The 27267-nt window shown below is 34.0% G+C and overlaps 6 protein-coding genes across 6 annotated transcripts in view; 1 reads left to right on the top strand and 5 right to left on the bottom strand.

The window, feature by feature from the left end:
* Nucleotides 1-3828: 3828 nt before the first annotated feature.
* On the bottom strand, nt 3829-6457 carry LOC125857912 (protein DETOXIFICATION 16-like). Its single transcript, XM_049537567.1, has 8 exons — nt 6173-6457; nt 5529-6073; nt 5351-5437; nt 5148-5204; nt 4826-5064; nt 4227-4345; nt 3971-4057; nt 3829-3852 (listed from the first exon to the last, which is right to left on the bottom strand). The coding sequence occupies exons 1-8, from the start codon at nt 6452-6454 to the stop codon at nt 3829-3831; spliced, it is 1440 nt and encodes a 479-aa protein (XP_049393524.1). The 5' UTR covers nt 6455-6457.
* A 4494-nt stretch (nt 6458-10951) lies between these two features.
* LOC125857910 (protein DETOXIFICATION 16-like) lies at nt 10952-13860 on the bottom strand. The gene is made up of 8 exons (XM_049537565.1): nt 13576-13860; nt 12916-13460; nt 12694-12780; nt 12513-12569; nt 12153-12391; nt 11903-12021; nt 11505-11591; nt 10952-11020 (listed from the first exon to the last, which is right to left on the bottom strand). Exons 1-8 carry the CDS (start codon nt 13858-13860, stop codon nt 10952-10954), a joined length of 1488 nt encoding a protein of 495 aa, XP_049393522.1.
* A 39-nt stretch (nt 13861-13899) lies between these two features.
* The window catches only part of LOC125857689 (LRR receptor-like serine/threonine-protein kinase RGI3), a 297610-nt gene continuing 284242 nt past the window's right edge, over nt 13900-27267 (top strand). Inside the window, exon 1 of the mRNA XM_049537301.1 lies at nt 13900-13910. The gene's annotated coding sequence lies outside the window, so the exon portion shown is untranslated. The remainder of the gene's footprint in view (nt 13911-27267) is intronic.
* On the bottom strand, nt 14930-19011 carry LOC125857697 (plant intracellular Ras-group-related LRR protein 9-like). Its single transcript, XM_049537308.1, has 3 exons — nt 18085-19011; nt 15896-16062; nt 14930-15787 (listed from the first exon to the last, which is right to left on the bottom strand). Exons 1-3 carry the CDS (start codon nt 18847-18849, stop codon nt 15139-15141), a joined length of 1581 nt encoding a protein of 526 aa, XP_049393265.1. The 5' UTR covers nt 18850-19011; the 3' UTR covers nt 14930-15138.
* On the bottom strand, nt 19539-25141 carry LOC125857691 (C2 and GRAM domain-containing protein At5g50170). The gene is given in 10 exon segments (XM_049537302.1): nt 19539-19951; nt 20034-20306; nt 20799-20973; nt 21081-21343; nt 21834-21950; nt 22042-22325; nt 22401-22583; nt 22687-22878; nt 22881-23906; nt 24528-25141. Coding segments are annotated over 10 exon segments (3057 nt in total). The 5' UTR covers nt 24877-25141; the 3' UTR covers nt 19539-19756.
* LOC125857704 (FKBP12-interacting protein of 37 kDa) overlaps nt 27255-27267 on the bottom strand; it is a 224029-nt gene continuing 224016 nt past the window's right edge. The window contains exon 15 of the mRNA XM_049537316.1: nt 27255-27267. Coding sequence (XP_049393273.1) covers nt 27264-27267 — 4 coding nt within the window. The 3' untranslated portion in view covers nt 27255-27263.

The following is a 27267-nucleotide window of genomic DNA, read 5'->3' as shown; positions in this document are numbered from 1 at the left end:
GGACGTGCTTTCTTAATATTTTGTTCATAGATGTATTATATATCATTCACCAAGCAAATATAATTAAAAAAAATACCTTTGTAATTCTTAACAATGTGTTGTCAGTATGTAATTGTTCTTTGTAATAGTCGGGATATAATGTAGTTTAATTATAATATTTGTTAGATTTCAAGAAATGATAATTATTTAGTATTATTAGTACTATTGAAAAAATAATATACAAACATATTACATATAGTTTAAATTATTTTTTTTTTGGTATAATTATTTTTTAATTGGTACATGATATTTTATTTATTCATATAATATATTTTTTATTCAATTGATCGCATATAATGAAGAGTTTGACATATGGAACAAAATATAGTGATGGATCTACTTGCAAAGGAAGATGGTAGAAAGAAAAAAAAATGAAGCATAATTAAAAATTATTTTTGCTATCTCTTTTTTTTTTTTTTTTTTACTTTAACTTGTATTAGTAACTTAAGCTACTGTTCCTAGATTTTTTTTTAACTTTGATTTGTATAAATAATTTAGCTACATGTATTGTCAATGTTAATCATTTGGTCATTTTGTTATTAAACACAATTAATAAAATTATCTCATTTCAATAACAACAAAAAAAATGATGATTATGAGTTTCCATTTTATTATTACTTGCAAAAAAGTAATTGAAAATAAAATATTAATTTCATGATACCATTTTTTTGCGTGTGTAACAATATGTTTTTGTCACCATTCTTTTTTGTTTGAAATGAATTTATAATTTTTAAGCAGTCACTGATTATTATATTATTTTGTCCATTTTTTGTATTTTAGCTCCTTATTTTCATTTATTTATTTTACAAATAAAATCAATGCATAATTATTAATATATTTAATGTAATAAAATTGTACATTTGAATAGTTTATAACTAATGTCTCTTCATCTATGTGTAACTTCTAATCTTAAACATTATTCACAACTTTTGTATGTTTCATTTTCATAATTCTTATAAATATTTAATTGGTGTTTAAAAAATTATAATAAGCAAATATAATATAAAGACATAATAAATTATTATTTTTACGATATCAGTATTTGTATAGAAAATTAGTACTCCTACAAAAGATAGAGAAAATTCAAACATATAAACTATTTTCAACGTAATATAATATACTATTATTTCAACATATTACCTTTTATTTCAGTGGCGCACGCAGAATTTTTTGCAAGTGGTGTCAATATTTAATAATAAATAAATAAATAAATAATTGATATAACAACACTATTTTAATAAAAACTTTTTAAAGCGTATCAACAACTATCCTCAATGACTTAATTTTTAACTTTATAACTTATTAGTGTGTCGAGTTTCATTTCGGACAAGTAATTACGTTACTATAGTATTGTGCAAATTATATTCTAGTTCAACTGGTCAATTTTATCATAATTTAACTAGGAATTGAAGGTTGGAGGTTCGAATCTCATCAATATCGATTTTTACAAAAAATTATTGAAAAAGTCAAAATCAAACAAAAATTTACACTTAATGAGGTTCGAACCCGACTTCTTAAGAGAGTAATTGTGTTACAGTCGCGTGCCAAAACGAGCAAGCTAAGGCAGCACAACTGTTTAGGAAATGCCATTTATTTTATTTTTAGTGATATTTTGTTTTTTCCTTTTTTTAATAAATACTCCCTCCGTCTCATTTTATGTGGCAATATTTGATCGGGCAGGAAGTTTAAGAAATAAATGAAGACTTTGAAATGTTTACCAAATTGTCCCTTCAAAAAATAGTCATATTAAAAAGTACTCACTTTTCTCTCTCCTCATAAATGTATTGGAGCACTATATTTAAGATTAAGTGGGACCAACAAGGATAAAAGAGGAATTGTACCTTTAAATACTTACCATAAAAGGAAATGTGACATTCTTTTTGGGACTGACCAAAAAGGAAATGGTGCCACATAAAATGGGACGAAGGGAGTATAATATTAGAAATTTTCAACGAAGCAGTGTCGGATGACACCCCTTGATATAGGGTGGGTCCGCTCCTGTCTTATTCAATTTATGTCGCCACAGTGAATATATTGTTCTACTATATACATATGAATAGTTTGTACTTAAAAAGATGCAAAATATTCTATTTTATATGTTTTTAAAAAGGGATAAGGGGCTGAAAAATACCCCAACTTTGGTCGAATTTGTCTAGGGTGGTAATAGGTCCTTATGAAAGTTTAGTATCGCAACAACAAATCCGACCAAAGTTGGAGTATTTTTCAGCCCCTTATCCCTTTAAAAAATGAAAAAATGCATTATGTTGTAGATGAAAAAAATATTAATATTATCTTATATATCCAATACTAACCTAAATATAAATATTGTAGATTATTATCTTATAAATATTTCATATAACCGCGCAAAACGCGGACAATTTCACTAGTTTAATAAGAACACATTAAATCAAATACACTCCTACAGTGAATTGTTCTCCAAAGCCATTATTTAGCCATTATTGCATTTAAAGTAAATAATGCATCATCAACGTGGAAAGTAATCTACAAAGTGAAGTTGTTGCGATGATTGACAGAAATTAAAATAAAAAATAGTTTGTAATTTTAATTCATCCGGAAGCTTTTCACTTTTAATATAGACATAATATGACTGTATGATATGATTGTGAATTTGTGATGATATGATGATGAACATATAATGATATGATATGATTCATATCTAATACTTACCAGTTGTATTTATTAGAATTAATTTTTTTATTTATTAAAAAAGTAACGATTTTTCAACTGTAACTGCAAAAGAAATTAGGATATAGAATTGTTAATATGACACATGAGAGAACGATTGTCCAAGTCCATATAAGCAGATCACCACTCCATTCTCCAATTTGAAACTTTACCCACTCTAACAGTATCTATTGATGGTTACACAACTGGTGCGATATTATGCTTGCGCAGAACACACGGAAGAGAAGGTAAAAATGTCTATTCCAAGTTTGAGTTGGCATAACATTAACATTCAGAAACAAGAAGATGACAAGCACTAAGTTATTAGGAGGAACTTACAACTTGTTTGTAGTGTGGAGAGCAATTTTACCAAAGCAGAAACAAACATTATCATGAATTTGAATCGTGATAGAAAGAATAAACATACGAGTCACTTAAATTTTAGTAAAAGAGTAAAATATGCTTTTAAAGGATTGGCCTCGTCTCCATTTCTCCACGTCTCCATTTCTCCAAATTCTTATTTGGATTGATGACATATAATATTTGTTTAATTTAATGGCTAAAGTTTAATTAATAAAAAAATTTCACATTAAAATTAAAAAAATGTGTAAAATAAAGTATCCACCGACGGTGGATATTAGTTGAACTCAAAAAGAAAAAAACAAAACATCAAGTCATTTAAGCCCCCAAACAACTACTCAGAGTCATGTAGTGGTGGAATGATTAAAGATCTTTCTACTCTTAATCATATGTCTTGAATTTGAACCACGATAATAACAGTCTTTTGGTACAAAGGCTTTATACCTAATTAATGAGGCAACTCTAAAACTATCAGCCGTACGTGTATTTCAAAATACCAACCTAACAAAAAAAAAGTCTCCATCACATATAAACCATTGTATCAGACATAAATATATTTGTGGCTAGAAAATTCAGAGGCGTGAATAACGCTGTTTTTGATAATCACAAATCATACTGCTTGCTACTGTACATTAATTTTCCTCGTATGACTTTTTTGGTATGGGAGATATATAATAGGTACTCCGATGAAGTAGTTAAGGTGCATGCAAACATGAATCCGTACATGTTTCGGAAACCTGTAGCCTACGCATGCATGACCTTCGTTGCCTGATAAAAATTTATAGAGTTCCTGGTCAGAACAATAGTGTTTCTTGTTTTACTACAATCAGAATAGTAGCAAAGGATATATAGTTTGTAACTAAATTAGATTAAATTTTGAACTTGCCTGAAGCTCCCAATTTGTGCGCAACGTAATAAGTAGAAGAAGTAATGCTTGAAAACCACTGCCACTTATAATCCCTGTCCAAAGACCCTGCTACCATCATCATGACATAAAAGAAACAATATGAGCCTCAAAGTTTAACAAAGTTGCTATATTTCAAACATATACATACGGGACAAATTTGATCCTTTTAACACGATTTTATGAGTAATTTTAACAATGGATCAATACGAACATTTGCAAGTGAAAAATTTGTTACCTTTCCTCCAAGGTGGAAGACAAAGGTTAAAATGACTGCACAAGGAAGTCCAACAAGATAATAGGCTCCTAGATTGACTTGTGCACCAAGTTTCTGCCAACCACATCCTCTAGCAGTACCTGAAGTTAAAAGTTATCATCAATGCACTTCATTTTTGTGTTATCATCAATGCACTTAATTTTTGTATTTAGCAGGGCCTGCTCTATGCTTATTTGAATAACGCATTGGCCTTAGGCCCCCAATTTTAGGGGGCCTCAATTTTTTACCATTACGTGTTAATTTTTTTTGGAAAAGATTAATTATTTATGATAAAATATATATATTTTTTAAAAAAATATATTATTTTATTCTTTTTAATCCCATTTAAATAGAAGAAATCAAGAAGAATTGTTTTATTTTCTTACACTCTTTAGGCTAAAATTCACATTATTTTATTCTTTTAACTCCTTTTACACTCTCTTTTTTAAATTTTTGACAAGTTAAAGTAATACTTTATCAAAAATATGAATCAATAGTCGAAAAGAGTTGAGCAAAGTGAATTGTAAATTCTTTTTGTATCACAAGTATATGGCTTCAATTATATTGTTTGGAGTTCAAACCTGAAAGAACCCCTTGGATTCCATCCATGAAATTGGACAATGCAAGCACTGGCATAATCGTGGACAGATATTTTACTACTTCATCTTCGTTAGTGTATATATGTCCCCATACATTTCTTGCTGCAACTGCTATTCCACTTAGTAATAGGCCCTCTACCACCGCCAGAAGTAAGACGACACGTGCTGCTAACTTGGCTGCTTTAGGTTTCCCTGCCCCCAATTCATTTGATACCCGCGTACTTTTCCACAAGACAAAGAACAAACAACATGAAAATTTTATTCTTTTAGAGGATATATATACGCTAGCAAAAGGAAAAGTTACCTTACTGCACTACCAAATCCAAAGGGAATCCTGAACACCAGAGAACTGATACTTAGGCTGGGGAAAGATTAAAAAAAATTAAAATCTGTGATGAATTGGATCAAATTAATCTTGATGCAAAAATTCCAACTCAAAGTCATCAACCCCTTTGTTGGTCTCTATTTTTGTTATCGATGAAGAAGCTCTTGACATTATGTACTAACCTGATCGCCATCATAGATGTCTCGAGCTTTGGATTAGGAAGCAACCCCGACATGAACACCAGAAACTCATATGCCCATTGCTCCAAGCTTGTTCCCAATTCAAAAGGTTCATATCAGATTGAGCAGTAAAGGATCCATATTGAAAAAATGATATAAGAATAATGACACGGGAACTAACCAGACCATAAGTGCTGACGGAATAGCTAATGATAGAAAACTGAGAAGGTTTCTTGCACCCTCCTTGGAGAACCCTGTCCATGTTTCCTTGCAGGATGACGCAAACCTTATATAAAGCGCCAAAATCAGCACATTGATCCAATAAGATATAGCATTACAGAGCGCAGCTCCTTTGTTTCCCATTCCCAATCTGAAAACCAGTGTCCAACAGAGCAACGCATGAATTAAACTCGTAAAACAAGTGCTGAACACAAGTGGTTTAAGTCTGCTTTGTGTTTGCAGGAATCTAAGTTGGCATTGAAGGAGTCCATAAGGAAAAATGCTGGGAATCAACCAACGAGCATATAATCCGGCATGTACTGAAACTTCCATGTCTTGTCCACAAAAAGCAAATATATGCCCCGCGAATGTCCATATAATCGATATAGGTATGCTAATAGCCAACAATACAAGCATTCCTCTTTGCATATGTATCCCAAGCATATGATACTGTTTTGCCCCATAAGCTTGTCCGCATAATGTCTCCAATGCACTTCCCGTTCCCAGCTATCCATACGGAAAAAAAAAGGATTACATGATCAAATTAAGTCATACAAACATGTAAATGATAAAATGTAAGTTCCAATTAGCACTTAAGCTTCTTACCATGAAGCTGAAGCCAGTTACACCAGCAAAAGAAGTGGCTAAAGTTGCACTTGAAAGAGAAAGCTCTCCAAGACGACCGACAAACATGATCGATATCATCTGTAAAAAGTACTGCAAAAAACTCACAAGAACCAAAGGTCCTGCTAATTCTAGTTGCTTCTTTGTCTCTTCAATAACCTCACCTATATCGCAACATCCCTTATCGCAATCTTCAGGATTCCATGATCCCTTTTCGATGTTGTTGGAAAGAAGAGGAAATTCGGAATTCCTTTCACTCATCATGGTTTATTTATTAAAATGGGAAGAACATACAACAATTTAAGCAAAGAAGAGAACCAAACACAATGTGGTGTGGTGTGGTGGCAACTAAGTATATTTATTTTGGAAATATAGTTCATTAGTGGCCAGCTAGTTTGTTGTGATGAAACGTTTTGGTGATCGATCCATTAAATATACAGTATTTCATTTTTAGTCATGGGTCATCGTTGTGTCATGTGTTGTCTCTTTTGAGCTTCTTTTCTTTTTTTAAATGATTTAAAAGCAGTATTACTTTACCAAGGAATTGGGGTTTAGGGCATCTCCAAGTCTCCAACCTATAACATTAAATTTAACATTAAAATGAGTCAATTCCATCCTAGTTGGCATGACATGTCAATAAAATCTTTTTTTTTAATAATAGACTAATTTAATTCATTTAACTAAAATAATGATCATTTTTTTTTAAAAAAAAGATATATTAATTTATTAAGAATCAATTTTCATACTTAAGAATCATTTATCATAATTCAACTTTTTATTTTTTTATGTTATGAAGAATAGGTTTTTAAAATATACTATAATATCACCAATTTTGAATACTTATAAACACATACATTCAAAAAAATATTGATATACAAATCAGTCATGAATGCTAACTTACATCAATTAATCATAAATTGCGTATTGAATCAATAATATTAAAGGTCAATTAACTATTACAACAATATTAATTATGTATTTTGAAATTCATGCTTACAATAGTGAATAATATTATATTTTTATCCAAAAAACAATACTAAATACCTCAAAAGTCTCCTTCTATTCTAGTTGATACGTCATGTCATTAAATCATCATTTAAAAAAATAATTGACCTATTTAATTCATCAAACTTATGACTCTACAAAACAAATATATAAATTACATGAGAATTTATGAAGATTATAAAAAAAATTAAAAAATATAATTCCTTTTTTATTTTTACCAAACAAAATTCAATGAAAAAACCTCTATGTGCAATTATTACCTGGTAATTTTTATAAATTCCTAAGTAAATTATTTGAAAATTTTAAGCAATTTTTTCCATAAAAGTATTCAAATAAATTTGTAAGGTTGACAAAAAAGTTGGTAAGAAAGAGAAAATAATTATTTAACTTTTTTTTAATTTAATTTTTATTTTTATTCTTTTATTCTGTTTTATATATTTTAACTTCTCATACAATTAAACACCAATATATATATATATATATTCTTATCTCATCCCAAATTTATGAAATACAAGTAATAATTAATTAAATTACCTAGTTTAATTCAATAATATACATATTATATGAGATTAATATAATGATATTTAAAGATCAAATTTAATTTTCTAATATAAATAATATTCACTTTCTATTTTCTTTTCAAAAAAAGATATTGTAAGTATATATGAATTTCAAAGCACCCAATTAATTATTTTTTAATAGTTAATTGACCTTTAATATTATTGATCCATTATATAATATATGATTAATTGATGTAAGTTGACATTCATAAGTGATTTATATCTCAATATTTTTTTTGAATATATGTGTTTATAATTATTCAAAATTGATGATATTATGGTAAGTTTTAAAAAACTATTCTTCATCGCATAAAAAAGTAAAAAAGTTAATTATGATAAAAGATTTTTTAAGTATGAAAATTTAATATGATCATTATTTTAGTTAAATGGGTTTAATGAATTGAATTAGTCTATTATTAAAAAAATAATTTAATGACATGTCATGCCAACTAGGAGAGAGTGAGGCTTTTGAAGTGTCAAATATATTTGAAAGAAAATAGTGATAGTTGAGTGATATTTTGATTCTAAATGAAATATAAATGATATTTCAAGACAATTCCCTAAACTTGAATGATCATTTAGGGAATTGACTCCATTAAAATAGTGTCGGCACTTTTAGTGTAAATCAACTCCAACATATTATACTAAATTTTACGCTAAAAAAAAGGGGTATTGGGTTAGAGCCCCAAAACATCACCAAATTTTATACCAAAATATGTGTTATTTTGATGTAGAATTTGATGTTGATTGGATATGGGCTTAGAGGTCTTATTTTTCTACTCTATTTTGAAAGTCGATGAGTATTCATAGTTATTACCTTGCCATCCAGAAGAGTTCAACCCAAATCCCAATGCAAATATGAAAATTGGAAGGAGTAAGGGTAGTTTGACATTTCACCAAAATCATGCCAACATATGTTGTACATGTGTAGTACCAAGACTATCCCTTGTACAGTAATTTTAGAAGGTCCTTATGCCCCTACATTTGGGCCTTTCTTACTTTGACTCATCGGCTAGCACTTTTAACGTGGCCGTAGGGGCGGCTCTACAGCATTGCAAAAAAAGCAATTGCTTTAAGCCCCAAAATTTAAGGGGCCTCATTTTTATAAAAAAAAAGGTTATAAGTATTTATTTTTTAAAAATATCGAGTATTATTTGTAGAGAATAAAAACTTTTTATAAAAGAGCAAAGAAGTATTAGAAATTTGACAAATTATGAATACTATGTCTCAAGAAAGATCAAATAATTGACTNTTTGAAAGTCGATGAGTATTCATAGTTATTACCTTGCCATCCAGAAGAGTTCAACCCAAATCCCAATGCAAATATGAAAATTGGAAGGAGTAAGGGTAGTTTGACATTTCACCAAAATCATGCCAACATATGTTGTACATGTGTAGTACCAAGACTATCCCTTGTACAGTAATTTTAGAAGGTCCTTATGCCCCTACATTTGGGCCTTTCTTACTTTGACTCATCGGCTAGCACCTTTAACGTGGGTAATCAGGGGCAGCATTGCAAAAAAAAAGCAATTGCCTTAGGCTCCAAAATTTAAGGGGTCTCATTTTAAAAATAAAATAGGTTATAAGTATTTATTTTTTTAAAATATTGAGTATTATTTGTAGAAAATAAAAACTTTTTATAAAAGAGCAAAGAAGTAATAGAAATTTGACAAATTATGAATACTATGTCTCAAGAAAGATCAAATAATTGACTATAATAAACTTCATAAAAAATATATATTCAAATTTAAGGCCTCCATTCGGATTTGGCTTTGGCCACCGATTTATTAGAGCCGCCCATGCGTGGGTTGATAGCACTTTTTTGAGCTTTTTAGCCCTTGTTTTGCTCTATTAGTACTTATTTAGTATAAGAGCAAAATGGTAACGCAATTTTATATTTCGAAACTTTCTGCTTTTAATAATAATAATAATAAGATGATCTAGTAAACTTTAGGGACAATCTGTACATCCAAAAAAGAAGAAAGTATCAGAAGTAGTGGATTGTATGATCTTTGAAGGAAGTATCAGAAGTAGTGGATTGTATGATCTTTCCTTTTCTCTTGGGACAATGGATCTCTGAAATTTTAAAAAGCACTGCGCCAATAATGAAACATAAGATATGTCTTATAGTATATAATTTAAAATGAAAAATACTCATGCTTTAAAAGGAGCTGCTCCAAATAATTATTTGCTTATTACGATATCCTTTCTAACAATCCAATGAAAAAGGTGAACACGAGGCTGTTTTGTATGTTGTACTCGATGAAATAATTTAGGTGCATGCAAGCAATCCGTACATATAGTCATACAAAATATTCAGATGAAATGTACTACCTAATCATGACACAATAGCATGCTGTTTCAGAAACCTGTACCTACGCAGATAGCCTTCGTTGCCTGATCCAAAATTATAAGAGTTTCTAGTCAGAACAGTAGTGGTTCTTGTTCTACTACAATCAAATTTATAAGAGTTTCTGCTTTGTGTTTGCACTTTGCAGGAACCTCAGTTGGCATTGTAGGAGTCCATAAAGAAAAACTCACAAGAACCAGAGGTTCTGCTAATTCTACTTGCTTCTTTTTCTCTTCAATAGCCTCATGTCACGGACTTAGACTTCCACTAATACTCTGTGCGGCACTTGACAACTTACTCACGAATGTGTCCCTCTTATAAAATTATCTACAAGTCTAGAGAATTCTAAAGCCTTCCAAGAAGTATTCTAGGGAATTCTAGAGACTTCACAAACCTCTCCACAACTCTAATTTCTTCCCCCTTATTTTTATGCCTTTAAGTGAATGACAAAGTGGCGGGTCATGACACTCAGCTATATCACAACACACCTTATCACATTCTTCAGGATTCCATGATCCCTTTTCGATGTTGTTGGAAAGAAGAGGAAATTCGGAGTTCCTTTCACTCATCATGGTTTATTTATTAAAAACGGGAAGAACAAATAACAATATAAACAAAAAAGAGAACCAAACACAATGTGATGATCTGTCAATTGCGGTCACAACTAAATATATTAAAATTGGGAAATATATTTTATGAGTGTTGGTATCAGGGCTCAAGATTGAGTTATATCACAATCTAGTTGATTCTGATGAAAAGTTTTGGTGATTTGGTCCAGAGAGTGACTTTAAATATAAAGCAATAAATAAATGATGAATGTGATTCGTGCTAATATTGTATTATGCTTCAATATTCTCTGTGACTTAGTCTTCTGGGAGCTGGCAATTCACAAGGAACATGCTTTGAAACAATAGCCTGTAACACACATTAATGTTATTTCCTCAAATTCTATTTCAGTGAGAACGCGATCAAGACCAGACTACTCTGCCTGCACCCAAATAACCAATTCAAAATTGCATTTGACCCCAGCGTTTGATTTATGCTAATGATTAGTTGTTCTTCAACTAAAAAACATGTTAGTTTCAGAGTGTTCCTATAGTTTTTCAGTACGAATGCCTTGTATATATACCTTTGGTGAATCTTGCAAACAAATGCATTCATAGTACAGAGTAATACAAGTGACAAAACTTGTTTCTATTTTTGCTTACAAACGGAAGATTTGACAAAAATGAGATTAGAAACAACCTAATCATGACATGAATAGCTTCTCAGGTTTCAAGAAACTCGTACTCTACACATAGCCTTCATTGCCTGATCATCATAGTATAAACACGAGACGGTTTCTTGTTAGATTCAGATAGAAATATTTTGTAATTTAAAGTTAAAAATTTGAAATTACCTGAAGCTCCCAATTTATCCTTAGGGTAATAAGTATATAAAGTAATGCTTGAAGACCACTTCCACTAATAATTCCTGTCCAAAGACCCTGCGAAACAATATTATGAGCCTCAAAAATATTCTCAGACCATCTAAATATCTAGTGGAAGAAGGATAACAATTTAATTTCTATAACTGTTGTGGGTAAATACTAATCCGCACCAGGTGTTTACACCAATTCAATGCAGTGTACCATAGTTGCGTGATTTAATGAAGTATAATTATACATTCATTATCCATAGCTAAGTAATAGTTGTGTATGTTTTCATACATGTTACACATTCATTGGTTTGGTGTAAATACCATACACGAGTAAGTTTATATAGTGGACGTGTTATTTTCAAGTGAAAAACTTGTTACCTTTGCTCCAAAGTGGAAGACAAAAGTTAAAATCACAGCACAAGGAAGTCCAACAACATAGTAGGCTACTAAATTGACTTGTGCACCGAGTTTCTGCCAACCACATCCTCTTGCAGTACCTTTAATAATGTTATCAATAGAGTTAATTTTGTATTCAAGCAACTATGTATATTGCTGAACTGATGGAACACTTTATGATCAAAACATATGGCTTCAAATTAAATTTTATTAGATAGTTTGGAGTTCATACCTGAAAGAACCCCTTGGATTCCATCCATGAAATTGGACAATGCAAGTACTGGCATGACTGCAGCCAGATATTTCACCACTTCCTCTTCGTTAGTGTATATATATCCCCACACATTTCTTGCTGCAATTGAGATTCCACTCAGTAGAAAGCCCTCTACCAGAGCAATAAGCAGAACGACCCGTGCTGCTAACTTGGCTGCTTTAGGTCTCCCTGCTCCCAGTTCATTAGATATCCTCGTACTTGGATCCAAGAGAAAGAACAGACAAAATGCCTAACTTGTTAAATAGTGATTGCACAATCTTCTCCTTTTCGTGTATAATATACCTAGAAAAAGAAAGTGAAGCTTTTCTGGCAACTTACCTTACTGCACTACTAAATCCTGAGGGAATCCTGAAGGCCAGAGAACTGGTACTCATGCTGGGAAATGAAAGAAGAAAAGAGTTAATATTGGTGATGTAATGAATCAAATTAAGCTTAATATGACATTACCAATGCGAATTCTTGATTCATATTTTCGTTTTTGGAATTGAGCTCTACTAACCTGATGGCCATCATAGATGTCTCGAGCTTCGGATTAGGAAGCAGCCCTGACATAAGAACCAGAAACTCATAGGACCATTGCTCCAAACTTTTGGTCCCGGTCCAAAAAGGTCATGTCAGATCACATGATTAAAAAGACAGAAAGACGTCGGAGAAATTTGTACTAATTGGACATTTACAAAAGAAAACAATTTGAAAGATAGTCAAGGATACAGAAACTAACCAGATCATACAAGCTGAAGGAATAGCTAATGATAGAAAACTGGGAAGGTTTCTTGCACCCTCTTTGGAGAACCCCGTCCATGTTTTCTCACATGACGATGTATACCTTATATAAAGCGCCAAAATCAGCGCATTGATCCAATAAGATATGGCATTACAGAGTGCAGCCCCTTTGTTTCCCAATCCCAACCTTGAAACCAATGCCCAACACAAGAAGACATGAAGTAAACTTGTGAAGCCAGTACTGATCAGCAGTGGTTTAAGTCTACTTTGTGTTTGCAGGAACCTTAATTGGCATTGGAGGAGCCCATAAGGTAAAATGCTGGGAATCAACCAACGAGCATACACTCCAGCATGAATTGAAAGTTCAACGTCTTGTCCACAGAAAGCAAATATATGCCCTGCAAATGCCCAAACAATCGATATGGGGATGGAAATTACCACCACTACAAGCATACCCCTTTGCATATGTATCCCAAGCATATGATACTGTTTTGCCCCATATGCTTGTCCGCATAATGTTTCCAATGCACTTGCCATTCCAAGCTATATATTCAAAATAAATTCAAACAATCAAATATGTTGTAACATATTACATACCAAAAACAGATGACTATAAAGGGATCCAATGCATGATCTGACTAAATCATATACTATATACCATGAAGCGGAAACCAGTTACTCCAGCAAAAGAAGTAGCTAAAGTTGCACTGGAAAGAGAAAGCTCTCCGAGATGACCAACAAACATGACAGATATCAACAGCAAAAAGTACTGCATAAAACCTACAACAACCAGAGGTCCTGCTAATTCCAATTGCTTCTTTAGCTCTTCAATAATCTCATACATATCATACCATCCCTTGATGCCATTTTCAGGATCCTTTTCATTAATGTTGGAAAGAAGAGGAAAATCAAGAAGGAGTTCCAAGTTTTTTTCGTTGATCATGGTTTTACTTTATCACCACAAATTATGGCAAGAACAAATAACAAATCCGAGTAAAATTAAGAAGATTAATATAAGTATCTGGTTTCAAGATTGAGTTATATATGTTCCCATTATATGATGTAATTGTCTTGACAAAAGGATTTGGTCCAAGGCAATATCCTATTAAAAAAACGATGAATGTGATTCGTGCTAGTATTTTATTATGCTTGAATATTTTTTCTCTCCATGACCATGTGACATATATCCTTCTGGGAGATAAATTAAAGAGTATCATACATTCCAGGCACTATCTGCAACATGTGTAAATGAGTTATATACTTATATATATATATATATATACCCTATAATATTCCACCGCATTTTTAGGCCATTTCATTAGTTGACTCTAGTTTTAAAAGTGAGGGTGTTGGCTCATGGGCATTAATTAATTATCGTATCATGATTCATGTGCTTAAGTTCTAAGGCACACTAGCAAGCTCATTAATATGCTTACATAATTGGTAGGGACGAACGTTGTAACTTAGTGGTGTGCAAACTGATACTGTAGTGCGTTGGGGAATCTCAATTGGTTAACTATTTGAACTTTTACATTTTGGTAAGTGTTGGATTCTCTGCATTTTTTTAAAAAGAAAAAAAAAATTACTATTAAATTATACAGAATCGAGAAAATTAATTTGAATATCAATGCATAATTACAATTTACAATACATCTATAATATCACCAAATTGTAAAATTTTATCGTCTACATTCCACCTATTTGAACGTCAATTAGTCTCATTAGGAGTAATGTCTCCTCAAGCTTTACTATTGACATGATTTGATCTGTAAGAATATACAATTTTCGAGGTGTAACAACTACTCATACATTTGAGAGAGATTATAGTTTGATTCCTAAATCCTGTTACTTTTGCCAGAAAACAGAATTGATATAGAACTTCCATCAATTAGACACCTTGCAAAATAGGCACTTGCGAGAGATTATATTTGCTCCCTCTGCTATTGGGCCTTGACCCCTCGTCAAGTCTGATTAAACTATTCAACAGAGACATTTTTAGAAGCTAGAGAGCGAAAAACACTAGTTTGTATTATTGTAACATATAAACGTTCAGACTGCAAAACACCAACATCCTTCAATTCTCTTCACACATCAAACTGAAAAAAAAATTTAAAAAAAAAGGAAAGGAAAGGCGTAGCTGGTCCATATCAACCATATTCTTTCAACGGAAAAAGACAGAAGTGAAAAGGCTTAAAAGGAAAGAAATCATTAGCCTCATAAGTCATAACTGTTGGTTGAGATAATGGTCTGGATCTGACTTCCCTCCACCACCCAAATACCCAGCAACAGTTCCAAGAACATTTGAAACAGTACCACTCAACCAGGAGGTACTTCGAGTTAATAAGCCAGTCGGTGTCTGCCCGACCTCTTCAAGCATAATTTCTGGCTCTTCTGCCAACAGTATGTCAAGCCGCCGCTTAATCATATAAGCCTTTACAGCTTCAACCCCTTCAACTACGACTTCCTTTGGAGGTATCACAAGAGGGTTTTCGTCCAACTTAAGCACAGTTAGGTTGTCAAGCCGGCTAATTGTGTCAGGCAGTTCATGGATCTGGTTGTTGCTCAGATCAAGTTCCTTAAGATTTATCAAGTCACCAATTGTGTCAGGAAGCTTAGTTAGGTCACTAAAATTGTTGCTCAAGTTGAGGATCTCAAGATTTGTCAAGTTCCCAAATGAAAGTGGAAGCCCATGTAGTTCATTAAAGTGCACATCTAGAAGGCGCAGGGACTTCATCTCACCAAAGGAAGTGGGTAACGAGCGGAGCTTATTAAAAGAAAGTGAAAGCCTTCTCAGATTTACCAGTTCATAGCCAATATTTGTTGGCAAATAAGAAAGCTTGTTGAAGCCTGCATCAAATTCCACTAACGACCTGCAAACACAACCATAACAAAGAGAGTCTGAGAGCACTAACAAGACTACATTAGTGTATTCCAGCTGGGAAAAAGGGTAAAATAGCTCATTTCTGAACCACTATTACCTGCAATGACAAATGCTATCTGGCAAAGTGACAAGCTTGTTTCCAGAGACATCTAAGATCTTCAAACTACACAACAGACCAATGGAGTCTGGCAGCGATTCCAAAAGATTTGAAGAAAGATGCAGCTCCTCAAGGTTTTCCAAGCTCGCAATTGAATCAGGAATCACCTGTTTTCCCAAAAAATTAAGAAGCACAAAATTACAAACATTTGAAATGCCAAACAACAGCTTGAGTTTGTTCTCATTCAACCATCACGAAGAACAATGTTGGGCTTTTGATAAATATATGTTACAGTGGAAAATATTATGCAATTGTCAGATGGAAGAATTCTTGAAGTGGATACAATGAGGGATATGATGCAATTAATAGGCAGTGGCAGAGAAGTATCGGGACACAAATTGGTAGTTACCTGTCCTGTGGATACAGATGTTGTTAAACTATATATAGATTATAGCAATGGGACTAACTTCAATGATCAAGTGACAACTGCTTCTCTAAATAGAATGGATTGGCGGTGACACATAACAATGGACATCATTCAGATTTGGGTTTTAAGGTAGTTAGCATATTGCTTCAAGTGTACAAGAGAGAGTATTTACGAGGATCCATATAGCTGACCCCTACTAATTACAGATGTAGTAATAGTTGAGTGATTAAACACCTATATTAATTATTATGATGAAAAGCAAATATTTTAGAGCTTTACACTTGCTATGAAATTCTGTAACTCAGGTAATAGTAATGGAATTTTCTGCCAGTTCAAATAGTAAACATGACAAAATCATATCCACTACTACCTCTATCAAAAATAGCTATCCCTTTTTACTTCCCAATAATGAATAGTCAAACAGAATGATCTTAGACCAACATTTCTAAATGTATCTTTAAATCACATTCTTACAATGAAAACTGCAGCCTCTAGTACTTTTCGTGTAGTAATAGCTAACTTACATTTTTCCATATATAAACTAATCAATTTCAGATTTAACTTTGGAAGTGGTCAATCAATCAGCAGAAAGCAAAAACAGATAGATAAATTGGAATGGAGGAAGTACAATACTATAATTTGGGAGACTTTGGATCCTGGAAGACAGCTATCAGGAGGCGAAAGTGCAGAACACTGTTATAATTCAAGAAACGAAGTGGAACCAGGAATGAGAAAATAATGCGACAAAGTAATGTTCCTCTCCTAGAAGAGATAAAGGGCAAGAAGAGGAACCAGTGCTCGATAAACATTTAGCATAATCAGATATTAGAGTAGGTTCAGAAGGTTCTTGCACCTTACAAGTCAAAAAAAACCTAGTACCCCCTTTAATCATATGCATTGGGGTTCCGTTCTATGATCAAATCATAGTGAAGGTACAAAATTGCAACTTCAAGCATGGTGAGGTTCAAAGTACCCAGCTCAGTGCAGCACTTGATTCTTTGTGGATATGGATATTGATTTCCTAACTTTGAGAGTAAGAAAGAACTATCGACTCCCCAGTACTGATAGTGTCATTCTTTTGAAGATTGAGTCTTGTTTCATAAAAGAAAAAGCATCTCAAAAAACCAAAAGATGATCAGTTTACAATAGTAAGAAGCAGTAAACAATGTAACAGAGTTTTGATAACAGCTTCTGATTGTGAAAAAATAAAATAACTTAGATGAGTGCTCTGAGTAAAGCATGGGAAAGGTGCAAAACTCCATGTTCAGACCCTCTAAACGCAACTTGTCCCAGCACGTGACAGTAAATTTGTGGTACCTCAAATTATGCTGGCAGCAACCAGAAAAGAGTTATCAAACTTTTACCATGCAACAAGTCATTGAGATGAAAATATACGCTTTTCATTAAACCCAAAGGGCCTGTAGTTTGGCAGTTCATAGGTTGAAACTAACCCCTTACCCCAAAGGAGCAAAAAAAATAAAAGAAACACCACACTTTTATATAGCTCCTCTACAATATGATCTCCATCAAACTTCTACTACTTCCACATGTGAAAATGAAATATCAAACTACGCATTTGACATGGATGTGCCAACAATATAGGGGTAAAAGTATCATTAGTAGTTCAATTTACCGTATATCAAGTAGCACGAAATGCAACAAGACATCATGCAGTTGAAAATTAATACACACCATAAGTTCAAATCCAAGTAAAACGAGTCGAAGACAAGAACCATGAAAGATTATCTGAACTAGGGCATACCATAAGCTGGTTGTTGGACAAATTAAGCACAATTAAGGAGTGAATCTTCCCAAAAGCTTCAGGCAGCATCCTCAGTTGCCTGCCTGACAAATCAACCCTTTCCACACTCTTCCCTGATGCCTCCTGCAAAATCCCGATCACTTCCTCATTCACTTCCTCTTTCAACTCAGAACTCTTCTCACCAGAAGACTCTCCAATTGATTCCACATCACCACCAGCAACAGCAGTCTCATAAATCTTCTCCAACCTCTGTTCCGCATCCTTCAACATCTTCTCATACGCCTCGTGCAATTCATCCAAAGCTATCAACGCCTTATACGCCTCTCTCTCCTTCTCCACACCCTTTCGACACTCATCCTCTTTAATCGCCATGTCCAATCTCCAATCCTGCCTCTCCATCTCTGGCGGACGTGGAGACAAAACAATCTCCTCAAGACGCTTGGACATATCCGCCTCGATCTCAGCTAACTTCACCCTGGCAGTATCAACGAGCTCGTGAAAAGGCCGCTCACCCAGGGTTTTGAGCATTGACCGGGTCTGTGACACGTCAGCAACGGCTGATCGCATAGCGTTGACAACCTTAGGGTCAGTGAGATGAGGCATACGCTCGGTGATGTCGAAGTGAGGTTCTGGAGGAGGATGAGGGTGGTTCTGGGGCTGTTCGATGTCGAATTCATCGGCGGTGGCGGTGGTTCTACGGCCCATACTGGGTAGCTTGGACATGACGTAGGAGAGAATTGGGAAATTGGTAGGGTTTGGATCCATGGCTACTGGAGATTATCAAGCGAAATTGGGAAGGGAGGTTTTGAGTTGTGAAGAACAGTGAGCTCTAACCTTTTCGTCAACTATAAGAGCAGGCCAGGCCGGCTGACGAACTAATCCATGAATAACTGATTTACACGTGAAGATCGCATCTCGATATTTTTTTTCCCTTTTTTTTCTCCTCCTCTACCTCTCTCTTTTATATCTCTATAACTCGTATCTTTTTTTTCGCATCTTGATTTTTTCTTTCTTTTTCCTCTTCTCTCTCTCTCCTTTTTTTTTTAATTATCTTGGGGTGAATTATCCAATCTCAACTCACCTTTAGCAACAAAAAAACTCACTTGATATTTATTTATTTAGATTAAATAAATATCAAATTCTAAACAAATTTGATTTCTATTCCAACATTTTTTCTGTAATTATTTAAGTATTCTCTATCTTTAAATGTGACATTAGACTTTATTGCGCCTTATTTCATTAAAAAAAAAATAGTTAAAAGGTATAGTTTAATGGCAACCAATAAAATTTTGGAAAGATCTCAGATATAGGAGTACTATCCTACCAAAGATAAATGACAAGTCAGAAATAGAATAGGTGGATTTTGTTTCTATCCTCCATTAGGGCTTTTTTGAAGCTCTTTGATGTTTTAATTGACACTATCGCGATTGCAATCTAATCTTGTATCGAATATGTTCCATATGTACTGAGTGACATTAAATAAAGAGTTGGACAAATTCTCTGGTCCATTGTTACATAAATTCGAGTTTACCCAGATTGAATCAATGGAATGAGAAGCTGATTCATAAAGTGTGCAAAAAGTTCTATCAGAAATTACTATGGTATCCGTTGGTCATGACATCTCTAATGTTAAAGCAACTATATCTCAAGTGGCAACATTCACCTGATTCTATCAACTTGACAACAATATCTCCTTTTCAACCAACTCTAATATATCCTTTACTCTAGTGGTAAATTTTCCAATAATATTCCTTGTTATTCTTTGCTCAAATTTTGTGTTTTTAAGCCACATTACACCAACACTAACATCACACTTGCATGAATTATGTACAGAAGTAGAGCTCTCGATCTCGTATCTGAATTGTACCTGCAAATTAGAAGAAATAAATGCTAATCAACTCATCATGCTTTAACAGCTTGACCAACAGTAATGAACAATTGAAACGTACTCGGAAATGATCACCAAACGGGACATCATGCAGGGCCATGATCTCATTGATGGTCCATCCAGCGCCATTTGCAATAGGTGATTTTTGTTGCGTGCTTGTTACTTCACCACCGAATATTGAGATGAAGCGGTTGAATTTGTAACATACTTGTCTCTCAGAAACATCAGGAGCTACAGTTTCCCATGAAGTCGTCGCATAATTTAGACAACCAGATTTGCTCATCACTCTATGCTCCAAGTCTCCTCCATCAAACATCCGCATCAGTGATTTAACCTGTAGATTTTCCAGCAAAAACCCAAGGGCACTAGTTACAAAAGAGATTTAGTCTAGACTGGTCAATTCCTCCAGGCAGAGGGAAAGAAGTGGATTATTGGATAAGTTTCTCCATAACCTGCCAGTATCAAAGATCTGGACATCTATAATTAAAACAATTATTTATCGCTTAATGGCCAAATTGCTCATTTCAAACATAGCAAAACAAGGAATTCAATTCAATTTGGGCAGCTAAACTACTTTTTAGAACTAGCAAAGCATAGATGTCAAGGAATATATGTTTCCCTATCCACAAACAGAGAAACTCATGTCAACCCCTCATCCTTACAGCTTCACTTATATATAACAAGAAATCTTGAGAAATTCCACGATAATACTTTCCCAGCTTTCCATCCCAAAGCTCCCATCATATTTTTACAGATAATAAAAGACTAGATCGACTAAATCTCAGCATCAAAATAACACCACCAATGTTAACATGGAGAAACTTACATTGACAGGTAGTTCTGCAGAATAAACTTTAGACATTTGTACATCCTCAACAACCAAGTAGGATGACGTGTCTTCAGACAAAGCAAGCTTTTCATCCTTCTCCAGCTGCTCTTCAACAATTTGTTCTTTCTGATCCGAAGGCAGTGCCCTTGTTCTCCACAATGCCATGATTGTCCTGTTACAACACAATAATGTTCTAATCTTCCAATTGAAACATAATGTGACATCAGATGTAAGTTGTATTTCTTGACATTGGCACCAGAAAATCTCCCCCAACAATACCTGCTTGCATCATTGAATGAGACAAATGAATGAAAACAGAAATGCAGTCGGCCTTCTTCATCTTGACACTTCGCACCATGCCTAGCATCAACACCTCGACCTTGGCGCAAAATCATCACAAGTGCAGGACTCCCCATGGTTGACCATGAAGGGGAAACCACATTAACATCCTCGATATCCTCCCACAGGAAGAAAAACTTCGTTTTATGACCAAACAAATTCGCATAAAACCCCACAATTCTGGCAGATAGAAAGATCCGCCCCTGCAGTAGCATTACAAAAATTAAGTGATTTACTAGATTTCAACCCCTAGAAGTTGAAGAAAGGAGGAGAAAAATATGTGGAGTTGAACAAAAATTAATACAAACACATGTCCAGACTAGTAAAAAATAAAGCGATCTGGTCTATTTATATGGATAATTTCATTCTGTAGTATACCCGTATGTTGACAATATGTGAATGCTACTTAGCAAAGCATTCCGGTAATTTGAAATATCAAAGAGTCGGAAGCTTCCAGATGTGAATGTTATTTACCACCAAGATTTCAATCTAACCAGAATACTTGTTTTCTCAATTTCTTTCTTTTTCTCCCCCTTCGACCCCCCGCTCATCTTCCCCTAAAGTTTTGAACAAGCTAGCTTTATCACTTCATATTTACAGATTTGATATCATCATAATGCATTGAAACAACAATCAAAGACCACAAATCACATGGATGTTTAAACAGAATAAGCAAGCATATACTATTGGAACCTGTAATGGCATCTTTCTTTTGAGGGAGCAAGAATAGTCTTTGATGAGAAACTCTTCTGGAGGCAATCCAAAAATTTTCTGAAATGCTGAGTTCTTGTGTGGTGACCGAAGGTTTAACTGCCAAGCATATCAGTTGGTTGTTTTAGACTATTGTCAGTCCTTAACAATGCGAAACAATTTGGAGAGAACAGAGAAGACATAAACCTACTTTTTTTCCAACTTCTTTTTCCATCTTTGTAAGGTAGTCTCGGATAGTTTCAACTCCATTGTTATTGTCCAAAAAAATCCTCAAGTGCAACTTCGATTGTGAAGACAACGCAATCTTTCCCTCGAGAGGAACCCAAATATCTGCCAATTCTGCAGAAGTGTGTTTTAGGAAATTGATTTCTGCATGTCCAAGTGATGAAGCTTGATCAAATGGACCGTCGAAGTCAAAAACTTCCACATCTAGCACCGAAGGAGGTTCTTCTGCAGCATCAAACTCTAGTATCTCTGCAAAAGTATCAGGTAAGCATATGACCTTAACAACAACAAACAAAAGAGGATGAATGAGAAATAAATGCACACCACTCCACTGAGGGTCAAGAGTTTGAAGCTGGACAGAGCTGGTTTTTGTTTTGCCATTGCATGTTAAGACCACATATGGATCTGGGGGATCTGTTGGGTCCAAGGAAGCTAAGTTCATTCCCTCAATCAAAGCTACAGTAAGTACCCATCCATCACCTTGTGCTTTAACTCCATTATCATTTCCTGCCAAAACCAGATTCTGTTAGCGTGACTATGCACAAACCATTGTGTGCATCAAACAAAAAAAGTTAGTCTAAGAAAGAAATGATGGAACATATTTAAAGACCTCTTCGCAGCCTAGCTTCTACAAAACGTGAAACCATGTAATACACCCGCTCCAATTGAAGGACTAATATCCCACTGGTGATAATTTCTCCAACACTATCCGGCAAATCAAAACCATAAGACTCCAATCCTTGTAATTTGCTAGGTTCACTCAATAAGATGTGCACAAAGACATACAAAACCATGAAAATATAGATACTACTGTAAAATTCCAAAAGTACTCCTTTGCCATTTCCCAATCTGACTGTTGTTCAGTCTGCAAGGATGCCAAAGCTCGATCCTTCTCTAAGACAAATTTTGAAGTTGTAACTTTCAGTTTGCGAGCTAATAACTCTGCAAACTGGTCAAAGCTCTCCTTCAATCCTTGTCTAGCTCCTCCCTCAATCATTGATTTCATCATAGTGTTCTGGCAGAAGTTAATAGCCCAAGATATACTCAGACGTGCGGATTCTTCACCAGAAGGTTCCTGTTGGCCAGGCATTATCTTGTAAAGCAACTCAATCTTGAAAGTACTCCCATATGGAACGTCAGGGGTATTTACAGAGACAAAAACAGCAAATTCTTTTCCATCAGCCTTAATATATGTTTGCTCCTCTGTGGCTTGAACAGCCTTAACTAACTTACTTGCTGCTTTAATATAGGTGACAACTCTTGTTACACACATGTCATCTGATTTCCATGTCCAAGGACCCTCTTGAACATCTATTGTACCCTGCAACTCCGCCAGATCCTTCCTGAACTGTGAACCAGGAGCGAAAAGAAACGTGTTAAGTTCTATTGAGGGCAGAACGTATGTCTGGTCTAGCAGGACTCCACCCTGCAGGTCCCCTGGCATTTCTCTATCTTCACTGGTGGGCTGCATTCGCTCAATCACTTCTTCAAAGCTACGGCTGACCGGAGGCTCCTCCACAGGGTCTTCAAAGTCAGATGTGATGGTGGAAAGGTCAGAAGAATCATCCTTCTTCACTTCTTCCTCGTCACTTTTCTTGGCTTCTTCATTCTTGCCGAAAAGCTTCTCAAAATGGCAAGCAATGTTCTTCATTAAATGTTTCCCTTCTGAAATTTTCTTGGAATGAGCTGCAAAACCATGGAAATCTTGAGAAGAAATGCTTGTCACTTCAATTTCTTTAGAAGTGTCATTTGTTGGATTTACATAACCAACATGGTTGGTGGATAGATCTTTGCCCTTTCCATGTAAAGAAACAGTGAGAAGAATCTTCCCTGCATCAGTAAGGCAAAACATTTGCTTCAAAATCCAAATTAAGGAACAATAAGTAAAAAAAATAAAGCATCAAAACAACAAACAGTTTCAATATCCACATAAAGATTTGGGGTTCTATCCAAAAAAAATGCCAGTAAAAATAACCCCTTTCAATCTAGCTAAATTAAAAGGCCGAGATCTCGAGTAAATTCCTTCATCCAAAACAATTCTTTGGCACTTTCAGTTATAGCAATATGTTCAGCTTCTGCGGTGGACAAAGCTATACACTACCGTAATCTAGACTGCCAAAAAAGAGCTTGCTCCCCTGCAAAAGTGATCAAATAACCTGAAGTGGATCTTTATTTGTCAATATTACCTCGCAAATCCGAGTCTTTGTAAGCAAAGAAGTTCAGGCTTGAGATTTTTAATCTAATTATTAAATAACAAACTTTAAGCTTCTTTGTCATACTTTGGAGAACAATCAAAATAGGTCATTTGCATTTGTTCTTCAATCAAATTAAATTCGAAAGCTAAAAAAACGTCACGCATTTACACATTATATCTTCCGTAGCTTGTCACTGTTCAATCTTCCATTCAACTAATTAAATGCAGAGAAATGAAAACTACGAAAACACACTAACCGCAATATTTGTCAACAGATTTTGCACTTTTAGGTTTTTTAATTGAAAACCAAGTGGGTGGCAAGTTCTGAATTTCCTCAGCAGCAACAGACCAAACAGGTATTTTCACTTTCCCAACTAAATCTCCATAAACATTAAAAATTCCGGAATTATCATGATGCTGATAAACAGAGAGAACAAGTTCATCCTCTAAGTCGTGAACCCTGAACACAAACTCTTCATTCCAAATAGGGTTCTTCGTATTCTTCAACACCCTAGTCTTCGACTTGAACTTCCCAACTTTTAACTTCACATAAGAATCCTCCACTGTCCAATCCTTGCCTTCCAATAAATACACATAAAGTCTCATTCTTTATCAAACAAGTGCAGTTTAATTTTGTTTTTACGAACGACAAAACGTGATGTGCCGACCTGATTTTGCTTTGCAGGGGAGGAGAGAGGAATATAGTACAATTGGAAAAGGAATTGCATGTGCATTCTTCTTTCTACTAGGTTGTTAGCTTATAGGAGAAGAGAGAGAATTCATGGTGGAAGCCATGAAGCAACGTGGTTTCGTTTGAAAAGTGACACGAGGGGGCAGATTCTGTCATTTTTGGGAAATTAGAGGAGGCGGTTTGTACTTTGAAATAGTTTTTCAGCACGATGGAATTGGATAGCATTTTAATGTTATCTTCTTTTTGGGCGTGGAGAGGGGAGAGGGGTTGTGGTTAGTGGGTGGTGTTAGGGCCGTTCAAAATCGAATCGAAAAAAAGTTACTTTTTTTGTCTCAATTTATGTGATTTACTTTCATTTTTAGTCAATCTCAAAAAGAATGACATATTTCTATATAAAGTAATAATTTGACTATAAAATGTTTATTTTACCCTTAATGAAATGATTTATAGCCACACAAATTTCTATCATTCATTTTAGACCACAAGTTTTAAAAGTCTTCCTTTCTTTCTTAAACTCCGTGTTGAGTCAAAGTACCTCACATAAAATGGGACGGAGGGAGTATTAGTTTATCAGTATTGGGTTATTGGTTTAGCGGTTTTAATAACGGTTTTGATTTTTTTGTTATTGGGTTATCGGTTCTTAACGGTTTGAGGTTTTTTCATAACGGGTTAACCGATAACCCGATAGTAAATTAAATAATTATATTTATACCATTTTGTATATAAAGTCATTGACTTAGAGTTTGGTTTCCTACTTTTATTTCTGGTTGTCTCAAACACTTGGTTATTCTACAATGTAAAAATGTTTGTGTTTGAGCAAGATGTAACTTGTGAACTCATGTGCATGGTTTATTTGGTTTGTCACCTTGTTTTTAAGTGATTTTCAATGTTTTTTTTGTGTCAAATTTTAACGGTTAAACCAATAACCGAACCGATAAATCAATAACCGATAAGCCAATATCTTAATGGTTCAATAACGGGTTAACATCTCTACAAACCGATAACCAATAAGTCAAACTAATAAACTTCAAAACAGAACCGAACCGACCGATACGCAGCCTAGATGTTGCTCGAAAAAGTATTAATGCAAATATTCGAAAAGACTTTCTCAATAAATTTTTCTTTATACTCCCTCCGTCCCTATTTACTTGTCCATATTTCCTTTTTTGGTTGTCCCTATTTANGATTTTGATTTTTTTTGTTATCGGGTTATCGGTTCTTAACGGTTTGAATTTTTTCATAACAGGTTAACCGATAACCCGATAGTAAATTAAATAATTATATTTATACCATTTTGTATATAAAGTCATTGACTTAGAGTTTGGTTTCCTACTTTTATTTCTGGTTGTCTCAAACACTTGGTTATTCTACAATGTAAAAATGTTTGTTTTTTAGCAGGATGTAACTTGTGAACTCATGTGCATGGTTCATTTGGTTTGTCACCTTGATTTTAAGCGATTTTCAATGTTTTTTTTTTGTGTCAAATCTTAACGGTTAAACCAATAACCGAACCGATAACAATCAAAAACCGATAAACCAATAACCAATAAGCCAATATCTTAATGGTTCAATAACGGGTTAACATCTCTACAAGCCGATAACCAATAAGCCAAACTGATAAACTTCAAAACCGAATCGAACTGACCGATACGCAGGGGTGTTGCTCGAAAAAGTATTAATGCAAATATTCAGAAAGACGTTCTCAATTAAATTTTCTTTATATTTAAAACTTAAATTCCTGACTTTCAACATAACCTAAGTTGGTTGTAAAGTACTAACTTAATGGAACAAATCCCGCTTCAGTTTGTCAATCACAGAGGAAAAATATTTTACCCTAAATAAGTTATACGTGATGAGTTCGATAGAAAGATAGGCACTAGATTTTAATCCTTAAATCTTTCATTTAGGAGATTCCCGAGTTTACATATGTGATTATCTTCTTATTTAGTCTATTAAAAATGGAGTATTATTTTTTATAATTAAGAGCACTCTTTACAAAAGCATACTTGTTGAAAATTACCATATTCAAAAGTCATATTTATTCATTTTTAATTTAAAATTATAAAATTTAAATATTTATTATACTTTCTTACATTTTATATTTAATCAAACTAAAACACGAAAATAAAGTGAATGGAGTATTAAAAAAGCTTCACACAAACACTTCTGATCTTCTTAATCAAGGATCTGTATGGAACTAGTTCCTATAAATATGGGAATTAAAATAAAGGAGAGGAATGTAAAAATTTTAATCCAATTGCTACAAGATGAATATGACTTTAGTAGAATGGTTAACCTCCCTCTAA

This window comes from Solanum stenotomum, chromosome 3 (assembly GCF_019186545.1).
Source record: "Solanum stenotomum isolate F172 chromosome 3, ASM1918654v1, whole genome shotgun sequence".
Classification (NCBI taxonomy): domain Eukaryota; kingdom Viridiplantae; phylum Streptophyta; class Magnoliopsida; order Solanales; family Solanaceae; genus Solanum; species Solanum stenotomum.
Note: the sequence above shows the minus strand (reverse complement) of the source record. Positions and strands in the feature narration are given on the sequence as shown.

What these genes read in the sequence shown, in the direction of transcription:
- LOC125857697 (XM_049537308.1), bottom strand. Translation starts at nt 18,849, where the DNA reads ATGGATCCAAACCCTACCAATTTCCCAATTCTCTCCTACGTCATGTCC. An exon ending in TGTCCAACAACCAGCTTATG is followed by an intron (nt 16,063 to 18,084) that starts GTATGCCCTAGT and finishes TTGGGAAAACAG; the next exon opens with GTGATTCCTGATTCAATTGC. An exon ending in GATAGCATTTGTCATTGCAG is followed by an intron (nt 15,788 to 15,895) that starts GTAATAGTGGTT and finishes TTGTGTTTGCAG; the next exon opens with GTCGTTAGTGGAATTTGATG.
- LOC125857910 (XM_049537565.1), bottom strand. Translation starts at nt 13,860, where the DNA reads ATGATCAACGAAAAAAACTTGGAACTCCTTCTTGATTTTCCTCTTCTT. An exon ending in CCTTCAGCTTGTATGATCTG is followed by an intron (nt 12,781 to 12,915) that starts GTTAGTTTCTGT and finishes CGGGACCAAAAG; the next exon opens with TTTGGAGCAATGGTCCTATG. An exon ending in GGATAAATTGGGAGCTTCAG is followed by an intron (nt 11,021 to 11,504) that starts GTAATTTCAAAT and finishes TGTGTGTTACAG; the next exon opens with GCTATTGTTTCAAAGCATGT.
- LOC125857912 (XM_049537567.1), bottom strand. Translation starts at nt 6,454, where the DNA reads ATGATGAGTGAAAGGAATTCCGAATTTCCTCTTCTTTCCAACAACATC. An exon ending in CCGTCAGCACTTATGGTCTG is followed by an intron (nt 5,438 to 5,528) that starts GTTAGTTCCCGT and finishes ATTGGGAACAAG; the next exon opens with CTTGGAGCAATGGGCATATG. An exon ending in GGATTTGGTAGTGCAGTAAG is followed by an intron (nt 5,065 to 5,147) that starts GTAACTTTTCCT and finishes CTTGTGGAAAAG; the next exon opens with TACGCGGGTATCAAATGAAT.